Below are 16,866 nucleotides of genomic sequence, written 5' to 3'. Positions count from 1 at the left end.
AAAGAAAGAACAAAAAGGGAAGCGAAACTCAAAAGTATCTTTTCACATGCCAGTCTCAGGAAAACTTATATAACCACTTACAATAATAACTTTTTAAAATTTACATAATAATGACATAACAGTGAAGATTTCACTGTTAATCTGGTGATATAACCTCTAAAAGCTAATGTTATATAACAGTAATTCAATTTCTCACTTCTAAATAATTTTATTCTTTCTAAATAAAAGTGTCATTTTAGAAGAAACTTTAAATTTGATAAAAATTTTCATTAAATTTACCTTAAAAATAAACCATAAAAATGTAAGAACTTTTCCTAACAACATATTCCAAAAAATACATTTACAGAAAAAAAAAACCTTTTGAAATATTGGTGAAATTACTTAAATTTCAAATGATTAAAGTCAATTGTTTAAGTCTCAACAAATAACATCTTTATTTATTTACATAATGAAATAAATCAAAATGAAATAAATTTACTGCCATCACTCCAAGTCATATCCCAAATTACCAAATAAAAATTAGCACAAAAGCATTCTACATAAGTTTGTATATGCCTCTATCACACTTTTGAACTCACTTGGGTAAATATGGATCTTTCCAACAGCAGCAGCAGTTTCTACAAAGTTATTTACCTTGTCCAGGTCTTGCAGTTACAGCTGCTCCAGCAGATGGCGGCTCAAACTCCTGTCAATTACAAAGATGTTACTACAGTGACCTACTACAATGTGCAATTTATAATACAATAGCAGTGATATATCACAAGCTTACCTTTGTTTTCTTTGAGTCTGGATCAAACCTTTCAAGAATTAATTTAGCCGTTTTGTAAGTTTCTTTTTCCATGACTTCTTCAAGCTGAGAACAAAAATTTCCATAAATTGCCACATTTTAAAACACCCACTATTTATAAGTCCTATTTAAAAAGTGTGCAAGCATAAGGCTTAAAATAAACAGCACATTATATATCCAGATAGCATGAAAGACTTCCTACACTCAAATAATTAAAATCCAGATTTTAAAATGACTTCTAACCTCTAATATGTTACTTATACTTAACAGCTTTACTGCACGGAAATACCAAATATTACTAATTGTTTACATATAATGAGGAGAATAATTACATGCACCAACTTCAATAATGGAATGTGCAAAAATCTATCAGCCATCATTATTGGAAGTTATTAGACATGACAAGCAAATGACAGGCAATTCCTCAGATTTATTTCCTCATAGCACTTAATGCTATTAATTTAAAGAAGGTCGTTAGCAAGAGCTTTACAAAATAAAATCTCTGTGCCAATTAACTGCTGTCAGCATCGATTTTAGATTATTTATTAGCAGAAGCAATTAACTTGCTGCAAATGCAGTGAACACTCGCTAACTGGGCCAACAGCCATAGAATTTGCTCAAATGACTTTAAAAGCTGAAGCTCCCCTTTTTTACTTAGATTCAAACAACTTTAAAGGAAAAAAACATGAACATAGTAAGACTTAAAGTAAAATTTTTACTGAGTTCTATGCTCACACTAGGGACTGTAATTAAAACACTTCATTATTATACCAGTTTATTTACAATGCACTCAAGTCACTTTATGGCTTAATACATGGGTTCAATTTTAAAAGTAGTCAGTAGTAAAGTATCATTTTAGCAGTTATGGCCCAATATCAGAAAAAGGTTACCTTTAATACAAGACAGTCATAGTTATGACAAATAGCCAATGTGTAGAATAAAATGTTTTTACAATAACTGGAATGGGACCTTTTCCTTATCGGTGACCACAGACTGCCACTTAGATTCATTAAATGCCATATTCCAAAGAATAATTATTTTAAAATGCAACACAGAACACACTTACCAAGTTAAAAAATATGCTATCACAATAACAGTTAATAGATTCCTCATTAAAAACTCAATTTAACATTTAAGAAGCTAAGTGCTTAGATGAATGATTTATTAACCTTGGTTTAGTAAACCTAAGACATTTTCCTAATTCAGAAATTCCCAAAGCAAGTAAATGAATCTCGTGATGTAAAGGAAATGCTTGTAAGTAACATCGCCTTAGATTTGGGAAAAAATAGAACGAGTGGGGAGAGAGAAGACGTAAGAGGGAGTCACCCCAATAATGAAATTATCTTCTGGAGGAGAGGCTCCTTATAGTACAGACTTCCCCTGCTAAGTGAGTGTTCTAGGAACCCATCTGTATCAGTGTACCAGTTGGTGCTATTGTGAGAGGCTGCATTTTGCTTCAGTAAATTTGTTCTGGAGAGTTTCTGAGCATCCCATTTTGTGATGTGTTGTTTACAAGCACACCTGCCCACACCACACTGAGTGTTCAGCAGTTTTTGACCAAAAATGGCATGACCCCTATACCCCACACCTCCCTACTGACCCCATCTCACCCTCAAGTGACTTTTTTTTTGTTTCTGTGGATGAAAAAATTCCTCAAAGGAAAACGTTTTGCCAGTGTAGAAGGGATGAAACAGAAAATGGAAGAAGCACAAAGGGCATCAAAACTGTTTTAAGCAGTGGAAAAAAGTCTTGATAGGTGTATTGCATCAAAGAGAGAATACTTTGAAGGTGAGAGTACTTTGAAGGTGACTGGTTTAAACATATAAGAATACGCAATCTTTTATAAATAAATTCTGTTTTGGGGGTCCCCTCTCATATATGACAGAATATATCCCCAAGTCAACATAATCTACATTGAATATCAAAGAACTGAACACCTGATCTCTACAAATTAATGTAATATTTTATTTTTTAAGTTTCTTTTTTTTTTCAGGTGGAGTCCCTTCTCTGGGATGCAGAGGAAGGAACTGTTTATTGGTGAAGACAGGCTGTATGGTTTCACTTTTTAACAGTACATTTTTATTATTTTTCCCCATTACCATTTATCTCCCATACCCTCTTCCACCTTCGACCACCCTCCTCCTCCCACAATCACTGCACTGTAGTCTGTGTCCTTGAGGTTTTTTTTGACCCCTCCAGAGAATGATAAGCACCATATAATTTTACTCATATGTGGATTCTAATGAACAAACTGAATTAACAAACAAAACAGACACAGACTCACAGACAGAGAGCAGGCTGACAGCTCAGCAGGGGCAGGAGGCAGTTAATTTTTGATGTTTTAGACCAGGGTTATGGCAACAAAAGTTTATGAAGTGAAAGACAGTTTACATCTACACAATACAGTAGCCACTAAGCCATGTGTGATAAATGAGCACTTGAAATGTTGCTTGTGCAACTGAGAAACTGAACTGTAATTTTATTCCATTTTAAATAATGTAAATTTAAAAAACTACAAGGAGTTAATGGCTGCTGATTTGGACAGGACAGTTCTAAATTAAAACTACTGCTAGGTTTAAAACATGACTAGCTACAACTGTGATCATTAAAACAACACACAAAACTCAAAACAAAAATACGACTTCATGAAATGATTCTACTATTTCCTGATACATCATTCAACAAATATTCATGTTTATGTCCATGTACATATATAGTATCTTAAATAAAGTCAATTTTAAAAGCACTAAATGACATAAATTCACTCAACTTTTCTTTTGAATTTATTAGTCAAAATTTTTTACATAATAGCTTAATTAATACTCTCATCTATACAACATTTTAAGTGAATAGTTTATTTTAAATAGACATTCTGATCAATGAAAAGAATATAAACTTGAAACTTTGAAGTCAGAAAAGTTCTGGATTCAAAGCATAACTTTATTCTTAATCAGCTAGAAATACTTTAAGAGAGTCTGTTAGCCTCAGTTTCTCCTTCTGTAAAACATACTTTAAGAATTTCTTTACAGTGTGTGCAATATAAGTATAATAATGTAAGAGAAAGAGTCTACAACAGTACCTAATACAATACACAATCTTCAATGATACCTCAATGATTCAGAATGAGTTTCTAACAAGCAGTGTTTCCAAATACCCAACATATATTAATCCCAGGATTCAGGAGTAATAAACTGCATTCTCAGAATTCCCTAAATATAAATCACTGTGTATTTTTCACAATATTTTATGTATTTTAAATAATAATAAATGATATAACAAAGAGAATTTTTTCAATGATATGGTTATATTTAAAGTTTCAGAGCTTTTTATTTAAGAAAATGATACATGGTTATTTATTTGTTATGAATGAACATTATTTTGACAAGGTTATATATTTTAATAACATGTAACCATTATTTCTACAGAGACATTTCATCATAGAGAACACTAAAAGAAAACAAGAATGTCAAAAAAATTCTAATCTTGAAAGATACTCCTACAGATATTTAATATTTAAATTATTCTCAAAATAAAATTTTAAAATACATAAATTATTAATTGCCCTGTCCAATATTCTTGACTTTTGTTTCATGACAAATATGCCAGATAAGGAAAAGTTTCTTTCATTTTGTATAAACTTCGGACAAATTATTAAGAGTGTGCTCAAAGGTATCTTCAATTCAGAGCATTAGGGTACATGTTGCATGATTTAAACTCATCTTTTTACAACACTAAAAATAACACTGTTTACACTAATTTGGGCTTTGCTGCTGATATCGTTTTCACTAATTTAAATTTTACATCATTTTCTGATTTCATGAAGTAGTATTTCATACTAATAGTCACAAAATTTTTCCCTGCCTTTCTCTGTTAAAGTTTACAAAGATCTATAGCCTATGGTGAATATTCAAACACTGGGAAATGCCAGCAAATATTACTGGATAATATAAAAATGTAACACTTGAAACATACAGTGAGGTTAAGGGCCCTACACAGAATCACATGCTGAAGTTGCCAATTTAAGGACATCCTTGTTTCCAAAATTTATTTCATGGAATATCATTTGCAGAATTTTGCACAAAGTGTACTATGTGTATAAACTTACTAATATTTATTTGTAAGATAACTCACCACCATGACAGACAGGCGTATAAAACATACATATCACATGGCCACAAGAGCAAGGCTGACTGACTCATCAGACTGTCCCACTTCTCTTCCACATGGTCCTGTCCTATTCCCGGAAATGTCCACGTTAACCTACAGCTCTGCGTGTCAGCATTCCTTGCTCTTGCTTTCAACTGACATTACTGGATTCCTCTGAAGCAGTCTCAACGATTTTTCTCAGAATTTGGTAAATTTCCTGAGAAAGGCCAAAAAGGAATTGCCACATAGAAATACTATTTTGGAAAGAACACTGCATCCTCATAAAGCCATTTAAAGAGGTCACTTTGATGCTTTGTGTTTTGGATCTTGATTTTGAATTGTTTTGATAGGATGCTCATGGATGTAAAGGGATTATGTATTGAATAGTGTTTTTTTAAAGACCACAAAATATGTGAGTGGCAAAATACACATATCCAGATTTGAAAGTTTTTTAGATAACCAAAGATTAATTCTTAGCTTTATTTTAAAAGGCAAATACATTAAGTTCCTAGATTTAAAACATTGGTAAGATGTTATTCATTTTCCTTTCTAAGTAATTTAACTTTTTAATCAATGGATAATTCATTCTCATTGTTATAAATTACACTTCTACAAATTATATTACAAATCTTCATGTTAAAGAGATGGATCACTAGGAAAACCACCTTTAATAAAATGTAAAGTAGTAAGTATAACTTATATTTATTTTGCTAATAAAAGAAAAGGTTGCCCTGGCTGGCGTGGTTCGGTGGACTGAGTGCCGGTCTGTGAACCAAAGAGTCACTGGTTTGATTCTCAGCCGGGGCACAGGACTGTGTTGCAGACCAGGTCCCCAGTGAGGGGTGCGCCAGAGGCAACCACGCATGGATGTTTTTCTCTCTCCCTTCCCCTGCCTTAAAAATACATACATACATACATACATACATACATACATAAACAAATTTTTTTTAAGAATAAATAAAGGAGAAGGTTTAGGAGTTTGATAATTTTAGCTTGACGGTCATTTTTCCTGCAGGCATTTCAACAATAAAAGCATTTTTAAACTTTTAAACATCCATGAACAAGATAAGTTTTGATTATATTTAGACTTTGCTCAAAGTAATGTCCCTTTTTTCTCTCATTACCAACACAATCATTAGCTAGCCTTGTGCTACTTCCTAATTTACCCTTCAAACCTATTGTTCTAAACAAAGTGTCAAGCAATTCAAACAAAGTAGTATTGTTAGGGCTCTGGCAATAAAGGCCAGGAACTAGTTCCCAGTAACAACAATATTATAACCAGCAACAATCAAGTCCATGTAAATTGTGTTCCCTAATTAATGAGTTAGAACAGCCAACTTATTTTCCTTTAATCATACTGCAACAAAAATGCCATACCGAACTGTTCTATTCTGTAATACTGATGCTTCATGAAACATTTCAATATACACAACTATTGAACCCTAAAGAGAATTTCCCCACTGTCACACCTAGATTAAGCACTTTTCATGTTGCGAGTCCTTCAGGAGCTATCAGAGAAGTAATAAATAGCATGCCTTGCCCTCCCACACCACGGTCCAAGTCTGCTCTGCTACTCCATTGAGAGCTTTTCCCCAGTCATGTTCTCCAAGATTCTGTTTTCTGGTGATGTCATGACACTAACATTGGGACAGTTCCTCATCACTTAGGATACTTTATTTTCTTTTGTCTTTTGTCTTTCTCCTTTTCTTTTCTACTTCAATCAATATTTTCTTCATTTTGGTACATGTGGAACCAGGTTCTGACCATCACTCCAGCCTTTCTTTTTACCACAGCAAACCAAATCAATCACATCACAACTTCTTTATTACTGAGACCCATCAGTATTTTCTCACTTCGTTTTTTTTCAAATTACAGTTTACATTCAATACCATTTTGTATTAGTTTCAGGTATACAACATAGTGGGTAGATAATCATATTCTTTAGTGTTGCCCCTGATATTTCTAATACCTACCTGGCACCAAACATAGTTATTACAATGTTATTGTCTATATTCCTCTATGCTGCACTTCAAATGCACGTGATTAATTTGTAACTACCAATCTGTATTTCTCAATCCCTTCAGAAGGAGAAACTGAGGCTAACAGACTCTCTTAAAGTATTTTTCACTCAGACCCCTAACCCTCTTCCCCTGTCAAACATCAACCTGTTCTCTGTGTCTATGAGCCTGTTTCTGTTTCATTTGTGTGTTTATATTCTTTTGATTCCACATATAAGTGACGTGTTTCCTCAATTTGAATTCTGGCTGTTCCATAATGTGCAGAATGCCAGAAATATAATATAATGGAAATACTTGTTTCAATTTAGGGCCATCAGAAATGTTAATGCAATTTTGATAAATACCTCACAGATCAATGAAGAAGCATTAAAGAAAATAGATAAGGAATCCTTTCAGGATTAAAGTTCCTTTATTTTTCAAGTACTTAAAACACTCAAGACCAATGTCTTTTATTACCAATTTATGGAACTATTTTTTCAAATTAAACTTTTTATTTTGAGATAATTATAAATTTATATGCATGTGTAAGGAATAATAAAGAAACAGTTTCATGTACTCAGTTTCTCTCAATGGGAACATCTTACAAATCTATAGTACAATATCAAAACCAAAATATTGACATTGATACAATCCACTTATGTTCATTTCCCCAGTTTTACTCGTACATGGGTGTGTCTTTGGTTCTATGCATGTTATTACGTAAGTAGGGTCAATTATCCACCACAGAGCCAAGATAAAGAACAACTCTGTGACGAAAAAGATTCCACTTATGGCCCTTTCATACCCCTCCGCCCATGCCCTCCCTCTTCACCCCGAACCCATGGTACCACTAATCTATTCCCATTTCTATAATTCTGCCATCTCAGAATAGTTATATAAAGAAATCAACCAATACATAATTGTTTATGATTAGCTTTTTGCACTCAGCATAATCCCCTGGAGAGTCATCCCAGCTATCACGTGTTTCAACAGTTTATTCTTTTTTATTGCCAAATACTATTCAACAAGTAACTTTTTTTTTTATTGATTATGCTATTGTAGTTGTCCCAGTTGCTCCACTCCACCCAGTACCCACCCACTCCTTCTGGCGATCCCCCCCCTCCTTTGTTCATGTCCATGGTTAAAGCACACAAGTTCTTTGGCTACTCCATTTCCTATACTATTCTTAATATCCCCCTGTCTATCCTGTACCTACCAATTTGTACTGCTAATCCCTGTATCTTTTCCTTCATTCTCCCAGAACACTAGACACCATCCCAGTGTTCTCCATATCTATGGGTGCTTCTGTTCTACTTGTTTGCTTAGTCTTTTAGAGGATTCAATTGTTAATAGCTGTGAATTTATTGCCATTTTAACTTTCATAGTTTTGACCTACTTCTTTTCCTTATATAATTCCCTTTAGCATTTCATATAATAATGGCTTGGTGATGCTGAATTCCTTTAGCTTTCCCTTGTCTGGGAAGCACTTTGTCTGCCCTTCCATTCTAAATGATAGCTTTGCTGGATAGAGTAATCTTGGTTGTAGGTCCTTGCTTTTCATCACTTTGAATACTTCTTGCCAGTCCCTTCTAGCCTGCAAAGTTTCTTTTGAGAAATCAGCTAACAGTCTTATAGGATCTCCTTTGTAGATAATTATCTGCTTTTCTCATGCTACTTTAAAGATTCTGTCTTTTTCTTTCAACTTTGGCATTTTAATTATGATGTGTCTTGGTATGATCCTCTTTATGTCTGTCTTGTTTGAGATTCTCTGTGCTTTCTCAACTTGTACGTCTATTTCCTTCACCAAATTAAAGAAGTTTTTTCTAAATATATTTTATTGATTATGCCATTAGAGTTGTCCCATTCCCCCCTTCACTCCCCTCCACCCTGCACACCCCTCCCCCACCATTACCCCCCTTTAGTTTATGTCCATGTGTCACAAGTTCTTTAGATTCTGTATTTCCCATAGTATTCCTGCTCTCCCCTCTGTCTATTTTCTACTTAACATCTATGCCACTTATTCTCTGGACCTTCTCCCCACTTCTCCTCCTCCCACTCCCCTGTTGCTAACCCTCCATGTGATCTCCATTTCTATGGTTCCGCTCCTGATCTAGCTGTCCTCTTGGTTTGCTTTTGTTTTAGGTGCGGTTGTTAATAACTGTGAGTTTGCTGTCCTTTTACTGTTCATATTTTTTAATCTTCTTTTTCTTAGATAAGTCCCTTTAACATTTCATATAATAAGGGATTGGTGATGATGAACCCCTTGAATTTGACCTTATCTGAGAAGCACTTTATCTGCCCTTCCATTCTAAATGAAATCTTTGCTGGATAGAGCAATCTTGGATATAGGTCTTTGGATTTCATGACTTGAAATACTTCTTTCCAGCCCCTTCATGCCTGTAAGGTCTCTTTTGAGAAATCAGTTGACAGTCTGATGGGAACTCCTTTGTAGGTGACTAACCCCTTATCTCTTGCTGCTTTTAGAATTGTCTCCTTCATTTTAATCTTGGCTAATGTAATTATGATGTACCTTGGTGTGTTCCTTCTTGGGTCCAACTTCTTTGGGACTCTCTGAGCTTCCTGGATTTCCTGGAAGTCTATTTCCTGTGCCTGACTGGGGTAGTTCTCCTTTATTATTTGTTCAAATAAGTTTTCCACTTGTGGCTGTTCCTCTTCTGCTTTTGGTACCCCTATAATTCGGATGTTGGAACGTTTAAAGATGTCCTGAAAGTTCCTAAGTCTCCTCATTTTTTTGGATTCTTGTTCCTTCATCCTTTTCTGTTTGGTCATTTTTTTCTTCCTTCTGGTCCACTCCCTTGATTTGAGTCCCAGTTTCCTTTCCATCACTATTGGTTTCCTGTGCATTTCCCTTCATTTCAATTATTTTAGCCTTCATCTGTTCCTCTAATTTGTGAGTAAAATCAACCAATTCTGTGAGCATCCTGATCACCAATATTTTGAACTGTGTATCTGAAAAGTTGGCTATTTCTTGGTCACTTAGAATTATAGGCTCTGGGGCTTTGAGCTGTTCAAGCCCTAATATTTTGGTCTATTCCCACCTGTTATGCACGAGGGGCGGAGCCTTAGGTGTTCACCAGGGCAGGCAACCCAGGTCGCTGGGTTGTGACACTGTACATGAGGGTGGGGTCAGAGAGGGGGAAAAATGGCACTTTGCTCTGCTCTCTCTCAGATTTCTGTCCCCTCTGCAGCTTCCCACAAGCAAATTGGGGCCTTCTGGTGCTCGTTCCCAGGTGTGTGGGCTTATATACCCTCCAGAACCCTGTGGGTCTCTCCAATGAACTCTGTGAGCCTGGGAGCCTCTCCTGGCACCTCAACCCCGAAAATCTTTCCAGTTGGTGCTTTCAGGCTCTAATTCCCATCGCTGGGGCCCTATCCTGAGAGGTCTGTCTCACTGCTCGCTCCTTCACTTGGTTTATCTGTGTGCGAATGTGTGACTGTAGTCAGCCAGCCATCTCGTGCCCACACTAGGTCCGCCCGTTGCCACCCTACACCATTCTTTGATTCTTTAGTTGTCAGACTTCCACACAGCTCAATTTTGTGATGGTTCTGAATGATAGTTGTTCTGTAGTTTACCTGTAATGTTGCTATGATTGTGTGAGGAGGCAAGCCATCTTTACCTGCACCTGCATCTTGTCCAGAAATCCCACAGAACTATTTTTCACATTGAACTTAACCATGATCATTTTTATTAATTTCATACAATAATTGTTACATATTATATATTAGACTAAAACACATTGATCATTTGCATCTGATTAAATTTCATTAAATAAGTGTCCATATAACATGATAGTGCTATCAATTATAATTTTCATACTTCAAAAATAATAACAAAAATGTACATGTAAATTCAAGTCAAAAACCAAGTTCAATTCATTTATTAGAAACTATTATATATCAGCTTCTAAATATCTGGGGTCCTTTCTCTTACTCATGGCCCTCTTTCCAACATACACCTGAAGGATGCATTTAACTGGCTCCACAATAGTTACCCATGTAACCAGAGCTGCTAATAGAAAATGAAGAAAAAAATTCTCTTTCTTCCCCACCCTTCTTCAGCTTTTCCATGTTAAATTTGTCTTTTACAACCAATCTTCTTGATTCCCTCTCTCCTAGCTTTATCATATCAAGATACTCTGAGAACTGACATAAGTAAATGTTTGGTCCTGTTTTGAGCCTAATTAATAGTCAACGTGGACACCCATCTTTTTATGACTCTGTCTTATTTAGTCCTCCAGTATGATTCATTTACTCACTTGTCAGCTTCCAACTGACAGAGATTCTCAGAATCTCAAAAATCCACTAAACTCCTTTTTTCCTGCCAATCATTAACTAGCAAAAATATTACAAGTTAGCTTCATCTTTTAAATGTCATGTAAAAGAATATTTATTTCTACAGTCATTACTTACAATATATAAACATTAATCTTCAGTTCTTAATTTATCAGTTTTATATAAATTAATTTTAAATAAAAGTTAACTTACTATTTTTTTCTTCTGGGATTTTAAATCATCCAACGCTTCATCTAGAAAACAAGATTTAAACAAGATATCAGATATTAAGATACTTAGATATAGGGAAAAAACATGCCAAATGATATTCATATTAACCAACCATAAGAAAACTTTTTTATTTTAGTATTTCTCACCAAATTGTACAAATAAAAATTATCTCAATTTTTACCTATATATTTCATATTTCTGCCTATATTATATATTACAATCTAAGTAGAGAAAAAATTGCCTTAACACAGACTACAACACCTTTCCAAGTTTAAAAAATATGTATTTAAAATGTTTTCAGAAACATTATTATTTCTTCTTCCTTTCAACATCCTACCCAAATTTACAAAATTAACACCAAATATTTTATATATTAGTAATAAAAATGTTCTCTTTGTTTATAAGGAAATAAGTGCACAATATATTTTATTAAGTTACTCAACCATCAAGATATTGAGCACTAATAAAGAAAATGTTTTGAAAATTTATAGTATACCTGAGGAGGAACTTGGAAAGGAAGGGAATACTAAACACTTTTCAAAATTTAACTTTCCTAAGATTTATCTACTTATTTAGGTTGTCATGGTGAAGAATTAATTCAAAACAATGTAACTTACAAATGTCATTGTCTGCTTTACAAATATATTTCAGGTTTCTAGCTTTTATATAAAAATATTGAACTGGTACAAATAGTACTATAGCTGCAGAAAAAAGTTATAACTTGATTTAAACATTTTATCAAAGAGAATTTAAATAATTCTTAATTTTAATTAAATTTATAAATAAAATCTTTTCATTGAAGTTGTGTGATAGCCAACATCTGAATATCCAATTCAAAGTACATTATTTGTGTAAAAGTACAAAAACATACAAATTTATAGAAAAGAGGACTTGAATATAAAATATTTTTCAAAATATATTAAGGAGTCTTTAGTAAGCTAGCAGACTTCTTACTAAAGGCAGGAAAATCTGCTCATCTAAAATTTTAAAGAGAACAGTCATCTTATTCAGATAAGACAAAGCCACTAACTTTTAATCCAGAGGTCAATAAACTTTCTGTTAAAGACCGCACCGTAGATATTTTAGCCTTTATGGACCAAAAGACAAAATCAAAATCAAGTAGGTATTTGTAAAGCAAAAAATAAATTTCTACAAACTTTTTATTGACAAAATTCAAATATAAAAATAACTGAACTCAGTTTTTTGTAATGGATTTACCAATTAAAATAATGGAGGCATTTGTGGTGGGGGAAGTAACATTCCACTTAGTTGAGGTTCAAAGTTAGTGTTTCCTATTATCAAAATGATTGCAAATTTTAATCTATTAATGCTGATCTGTAAGAGATTTTACACATTTGATTTTTGAAAATGTTTTTCCACACAGATAGGTACTGCTAAATACTAAAATTAAATTATTTTAATTGAGCATGTTTACTATTTGGAAGGCACTTATAGAATTCTTTAGATTTTCTTCTTGATACTTGCCTTTTATTATTTCATTCATTGCAAATTAATCACTTGTGATTGAAGATAAGTGGATGCTCCTCACTTGTACAGTTACATGGATTTGAAATACAAAAATTTACTTTACACTTGTGGGAGCTCTGGAGAAAACCGTCTCAACTGTAGTTTGAGCTCAAGTGACATATCTGCCACCAATTTGTGTTTTATGAAGATCTTGCTTCTTGTTTTAACTTCTCGTAGCATTTTCCTAAATATTATTTTTTATAATTACACTATTGTTTTCTAAATGACTTTATGACAGTACAGATTTCACATATAGGATTGTTCTGTCTTGCAATTTTAGGTTAAATTCATTAAGAACTATTATGAATTTTGCAGCAAAAGCTAATTTCCAAAGCCAGTCAATGTTCAATCACAGACAGTGGTTTGTTTCTTCTCAACAAAACTTCAATCTGGGCTCTAAGTTCAAAATATCACTTCTGATGAACATTCACACAACTCATGATGGTTAAGTCTATAAGAGCAAATGAAGCTCCCCCTTGACATTACCAGTTCAATAACACACAAGTTCAAATATGCTCTGCAAAGTGCTTATTATTTAATAACACAGTGAACTCATAATCTCATAGAATTTAAACACCTTGCAGGGGTGTCCAACCTTGTGGTGTCTCTGCACCACATTGGAAGAAGAGTCATCTTGGGCTACACAGTAAATACACTGCAACCCATTATCACAAAATAAAATCTCATAATGTTTTAAGTAAGTTTATGATTTTGTGTTGGGCCGCATTCACAGCCATCCTGAGCTGCATGCAGCCTGTGGGCCACAGATTGGACATCCCTGAGAGTTTCACGAGCTTTATAAATTAATCCAACTAAGCCTGTTTATGCTTCACACAGTTTTACCACCAACAGTTACATCTTAGCAGATTCCACTTCAAGTTGTACTGAATTAGTGGGGCTGTTTCCAAGTTCAAAAATATTCTCTCCTGGAGTTGCTCTACACAGACTTTTCAGAGGCTAATTCTTCAGTCACCTCAAGCTCAGTATTAACTCCTCAAATAAACTATAACTGAGTGGTATCCGTAACATCTGGCAACTCAAGAAATCACTTGCTTTGCTTTTATTTTTTTTTAAGATTTTATTTATTTATTTATCTTTAGAGGGAAAGGAGAGAGGGGGAGAAACATCAATGTATAGTTGCCTTTCATGCATCCCCTGCTGGGAACTGGCCTGCAGGGAACCTGCCTGCAACCCAGGCATGTGCCCTGACTGGGAATCGAACCACGATCCTCTGGTTCGCAGCCCTGTGCTTAATCCACTGAGCTACACCAGCCAGGGCCTGCTTTGCTTTTAAATTGACTATGTTGCTTCCAATGTTCTCAGTCCTTCCAGTGATTGTTCTTGCCAAAGGTTACTAGTCAAACAAATATATTTTCTCTGAACACATTTCTTCAGCTATGGCAATCAAATGCAATTCAATTAATTCACTGTTGGTAAGTGGCTTTCTTTGCTTCACAAATAAGCCACTCAGAAACTTACTTTGGTTGAAGTTCAATTTTCACTTTTTATTTTTATGAAAAAATTCTGCTATGAGGAGATATTCTATTTTAAATGTTCTAATTTTCAGACCATTGCTTTTCTGCGAGTTGGGAATATAAGGCTGAGTACTTAGCATAGTAATGTCAATGTATATTTATATTCTTTTAGTAGAGCTATAATGTCATTGCATCATAAACATGATATTTTGCATTTTGTTAATACTGCTGACACTCCAAAGTTCAACATTCAAAGTCCAATTTTCTTTTCTTTTCTTTTCTTTTCTTTTCTTTTTCTTTGCATTGGTCACAAAAAATAAAATTGTCGCAATACAGAAATACAGTTGGCACTTGAAATGCTGTCAGATTATAACTATATCACTGTGCTTCATCACACATGCTGCCAACAGTCTGAAGTATTGAGAACACCACATACAGTCTGTCATGACTACTTAATTCTGCCATTGTAGGATAAAAGCAGCCGTGTACAAAGCATAAGTGAAGGGGCATAGCTGTGTTCTAATAAAAACAGAAATATGAATTCCATTCAAATTTAACATGTCACAAAATATTATTCTTTTTAAGTTTTTTCAATGATTTAAAAATGTAAAAACCATTCCTAGATCATGAGCTATACAAGGTCCTGGGCAGGACTTGGCTCCCAGGCTGTAGTTTTCCAACCATTAATTTAATATGTACTAGTCTAATTTGTAAAACAAAGGAAATAAAAGCAATAGAGAACAAAATATAAGAATATGACAAACAGCTTCAGGATGTACATATGTAATATATATAGCCTGACTTGATACTAAAAAAAATGTGTAAGACTACAAGGCAATCTTTCATGAAGTCTATTTTAAATGTACATGCAATATTTATTCAAATGGATCAGTAAATTTTAAAAATAAATTTTTACCTGGCTGGTGTAGCTCAGTGGATTGAGCTCGGACTGTGAATCAAGTTTGGTTCCCAGTCAGGGCACATGCCTGGGTTGCGGGCCAGGTCCCCAGTGGGGGCCATGTGAGAGGCAACCACACATGGATGTTTATCTCCCTCTCTTTCTCCCTCACTTCCCCTGTCTCTAAATAAATAAAATCTTTAAAATAAATAAATAAATAAATTTTTATTTTATTTTTAATCCTACCTGAGGACATATTTTTTCATTGTTTTTAGAGAGAAAGGAAAAGAGATAGGGAAAGAGAGAGAGACATCAATGTGAAAGAGAAACATTGACAGGTTGCCATCCACACACACCCCAAGACCAGGGACCAAACCTACAACTGAGGTATGTGCCCTTACAGAAATCAAACCTGCAACCTTCCAGTTATGGGTAACACTCAATCACCTGAGCCACACCACCCAGGACTCAAAAATAAATTCTTAAGGCAAAAATTCTTTTATAGAATAATCATGTTCTGATGTGCCTATTTGTTAGTTAAAATACTCATTTGAAGGAGAGAAAAAAAGCATATATGCCAAACTCAACATCTGATGATAGAAAAGTTCGTTTAATAAAAAAAAATTTCACACATTTGATTTCTTCAGAAAAGTGTTTCCAAGGACTCTTTTACAGTGAGGTTTCTTGTATTTTTCAGTATTTTGTTAATTCCATGAGTTTGAAAAGCACATTTGTTTTAAACTTCTTACTATTCTCCCAGAAGCTACTATATTACTAAATATCACTAGGAAACAATGCCATAAACTTAATTTCCTTAATCTGTTTTTTAAAAAAGTATCAATATTTTTAAAAACCATATCAAATATACTACTTAATGGTTAATCAGAAACTAGACAAAGATACCTGCCATCGCTACTTGAATTCAGTATTACACTACAAGGTCCTAACCCATTAACTAAGGCAAGGAAATTTTTAAAAGAATAAAGATTGAAAAAGAAAAATTAGTACCATCAGACCATATGTGGATAACACTTAGCATTGTTTATATGCTTTTACATGTAGTTTTGTTCAATACTTGGCAATAGTCCTGCAAAAGCGAATTATTTGTTTCCATTTTAAAAATCAGGAAACTGAGGTTCAGAGAATTTAAATTTATTTGTAGGACAAAAAGATGACCAGTATGGCTAGAGCAAAAAATGAGAAAAGAAGAGTGAAAGGAAATACAGTTAGAGAAAGAGCATAAGCCAGAGAGTTGGGTTAAGAAAAGATTTTACTCTGGTTGCATTAAGAAGCCATTCGAAATTTTAAGGAGAAGAGACACAAGATCTGATTTATACCTCAAAGACAGACTGGTTATGAAGCTATTGCAGTAGTGCAAGCAAGAAATGATGATGACCTGAATTACAACTGTAGTAGTGGTAAAGGGTAGCAGTGGGAAGATTTAAGATAATTTTAGAGGTAAGCATGACAGGATTTTGGGGAGGAGAGAGAATTGTATGTTAAAGGGAATAT

General features: G+C 34.1%; 1 protein-coding gene across 4 annotated transcripts in view; it reads right to left on the bottom strand.

Moving 5' to 3' along the window:
* LNPK (lunapark, ER junction formation factor) overlaps nt 1-16,866 on the bottom strand; it is a 75,324-nt gene that overhangs the window by 37,474 nt on the left and 20,984 nt on the right. For all 4 annotated transcript variants that reach the window (XM_037044409.1, XM_037044408.1, XM_037044406.1 and 1 more), the window contains exons 6-8: nt 11,437-11,477; nt 770-853; nt 634-685 (exon numbers count right to left, since the gene is read on the bottom strand). In XM_037044409.1, coding sequence (XP_036900304.1) covers nt 634-685; nt 770-853; nt 11,437-11,477 — 177 coding nt within the window. The remainder of the gene's footprint in view (nt 1-633; nt 686-769; nt 854-11,436; nt 11,478-16,866) is intronic.

The sequence above is a fragment of the Sturnira hondurensis genome, unplaced genomic scaffold, assembly GCF_014824575.4.
Source record: "Sturnira hondurensis isolate 20B ecotype Veracruz unplaced genomic scaffold, ASM1482457v3 Scaffold0004136, whole genome shotgun sequence".
Lineage (NCBI taxonomy): Eukaryota > Metazoa > Chordata > Mammalia > Chiroptera > Phyllostomidae > Sturnira > Sturnira hondurensis.
The sequence above is the reverse complement of the archived record's forward strand: the minus strand, read 5'-3'. Positions and strand labels throughout refer to the sequence as shown.